This window comes from Cryptotermes secundus, unplaced genomic scaffold (assembly GCF_002891405.2).
Source record: "Cryptotermes secundus unplaced genomic scaffold, Csec_1.0 scaffold1769, whole genome shotgun sequence".
NCBI lineage: Eukaryota > Metazoa > Arthropoda > Insecta > Blattodea > Kalotermitidae > Cryptotermes > Cryptotermes secundus.
In genome coordinates this window covers 1-1,884 of record NW_019727434.1, presented here as the reverse complement: position 1 = coordinate 1,884, position 1,884 = coordinate 1, and the positions used below count along the sequence as shown (strand labels likewise).

General features: G+C 33.9%; 1 protein-coding gene across 1 annotated transcript in view; it reads right to left on the bottom strand.

Annotated features, from left to right (window-relative positions):
- LOC111864825 (peptidylprolyl isomerase domain and WD repeat-containing protein 1) overlaps window positions 1-1,800 on the bottom strand; it is a 13,574-nt gene extending 11,774 nt beyond the window's left edge. Inside the window, exon 1 of the mRNA XM_023852360.2 lies at window positions 1,398-1,800. Coding sequence (XP_023708128.1) covers window positions 1,398-1,589 — 192 coding nt within the window. The 5' untranslated portion in view covers window positions 1,590-1,800. The remainder of the gene's footprint in view (window positions 1-1,397) is intronic.
- Window positions 1,801-1,884: the final 84 nt, after the last annotated feature.

Sequence of the window (1,884 nt, the reverse complement as noted above, 5' to 3'; positions counted from 1 at the left end):
ATGTTAATCAGGCAACATTAGTAACGGTGTACTATGCTTATTTTCATTCACTCATGAAATTTGGTATTGTATTTTGGGGTAATTCATCATATGCTATAAGTGTTTTTCGTGTACAGAAAAGAGTACTTAGAATAATCACAGGTACTGGTTACAGGAACTCTTGTAGGCAGCTATTCGTGACATTGAAAATTCTTCCTCTTCAGTCTCAGTATATTTACTCTTTATTATGCTTTGTGGTTGATAATATAAATTTATATCAGTTTACAACTGATATACATAGTAGAAATACAAGACATTGTTTTAATCTTAATTTTTATCAACCTATAGTTCATCTATCACTATACCTGAAGGGATCATACTGTATGGGTATCAGATTGTTTAATAGCTTACCCTTATATCTAAAGCAGTTGTTCACTAATTGTAAAGATTTTAAAATTGCTTTGAAGGATTTCTTGATTTCTCATTCATTTTATACTTTGGATGAATATTTTGAATGTTGCAGATCGAAGGATAGCATTTCCTTGTAGTAATTTATGTGGATGAGTACATATATGTCTGTGGTTTGTTGATTGTTACCTAAATTTGTGGTATTTTAAAAGTTATGATTGATATTATGTCAGTCTATTATAAATTTTGTATTTTAATTATGGTATTATTGCATGTGGCATAATCCTGTCTTGCTTGTTTTGTTTTGTATCTTGTAACACACATGTATGTATATGTATTTGACTTGTTTTATTATCCCTTGCTTGTTAAAGCCAAGTGGGATTAATAACGTAAGTTATTCTTAATGTATGTTTATTTTCATTAGATTCTTTTACCTTACATTATTATTTATGTTTATTGATTGATGTATATGATTTTGATCTTGTATATGCATATTGATATCTGTATTTAAAGGACAATTTCCACATCCTGGTTTTTTAACTTGTAGGGATATATATGGAAAATAAATGGACAATGACAATGACAATGTGGACTGAGTGTGCAGGAAAGCAAGTCACATCCCAGCATGTGAATGCACTTCATTGCCAAACATTACAGACCTTCCCCCCTCTCTGCGCATTCTAATGATGCAAAGTGTTCAGTCCAGTCATGAATGTGCAGGACCATTCTAGAAAGATTATGTACACAAGACAGTTGCTGCTAGCCTGAAGTGATTCAGTTGAATCTGTGGGAAGTGACAGTTTACATGTAGTAAAACAATATGTGCTGCAAAAAGCAAGTACTGAGCGAGCTCCATACTGTTAGACACAAGAATGCAAGAAGAGAACAGTGCAATAGTGTACAAGTGTAACAGTAGTGAACTGAAACAGACAGACATCAAGATCGTAAGTGACAAACTGTAAGTAACTACTCCGCAACAGGAAGAAATGTTACACTATAAACATACTTACTTGGTATAAAGCTAACTTCAGAGGCCTTAAGTTTTCGGGTTTTCCAATGGTCTTCACACATTTGTTGGTATACAAGTTAACCACTTTCACTCCCAACATGGTGGCATATAACACAAAATAACCACTCTCATCAAAGATTATATTTCCCAAATTTATGGCCTCAGACTTTTCTAAGTCACGTTCTGCTGCCATCCTTGAAAAGAGAGAGAGAAAAAAGAGAGTAGTATTTAACCATGATTCTACTTCTTCACACAACTATATTAAAAGCTTATTGAACTGCATGACTTATTAGAAATTCAATCATTAGTTAGCATATGATTGGCAAACTGGATCTCATTCTCAGTTTGTTCCCTGTTTTCAGAAATCCCTTCAGAGGGTTTCACTAAGTGCAGGCAGAACTACATATATGTGCACAGATAATAAATCCTTAAGGTAGTACTGCCAAGATGGCGGATGGTAGGACGTATGAACAGAGCAGCTCCGCAGC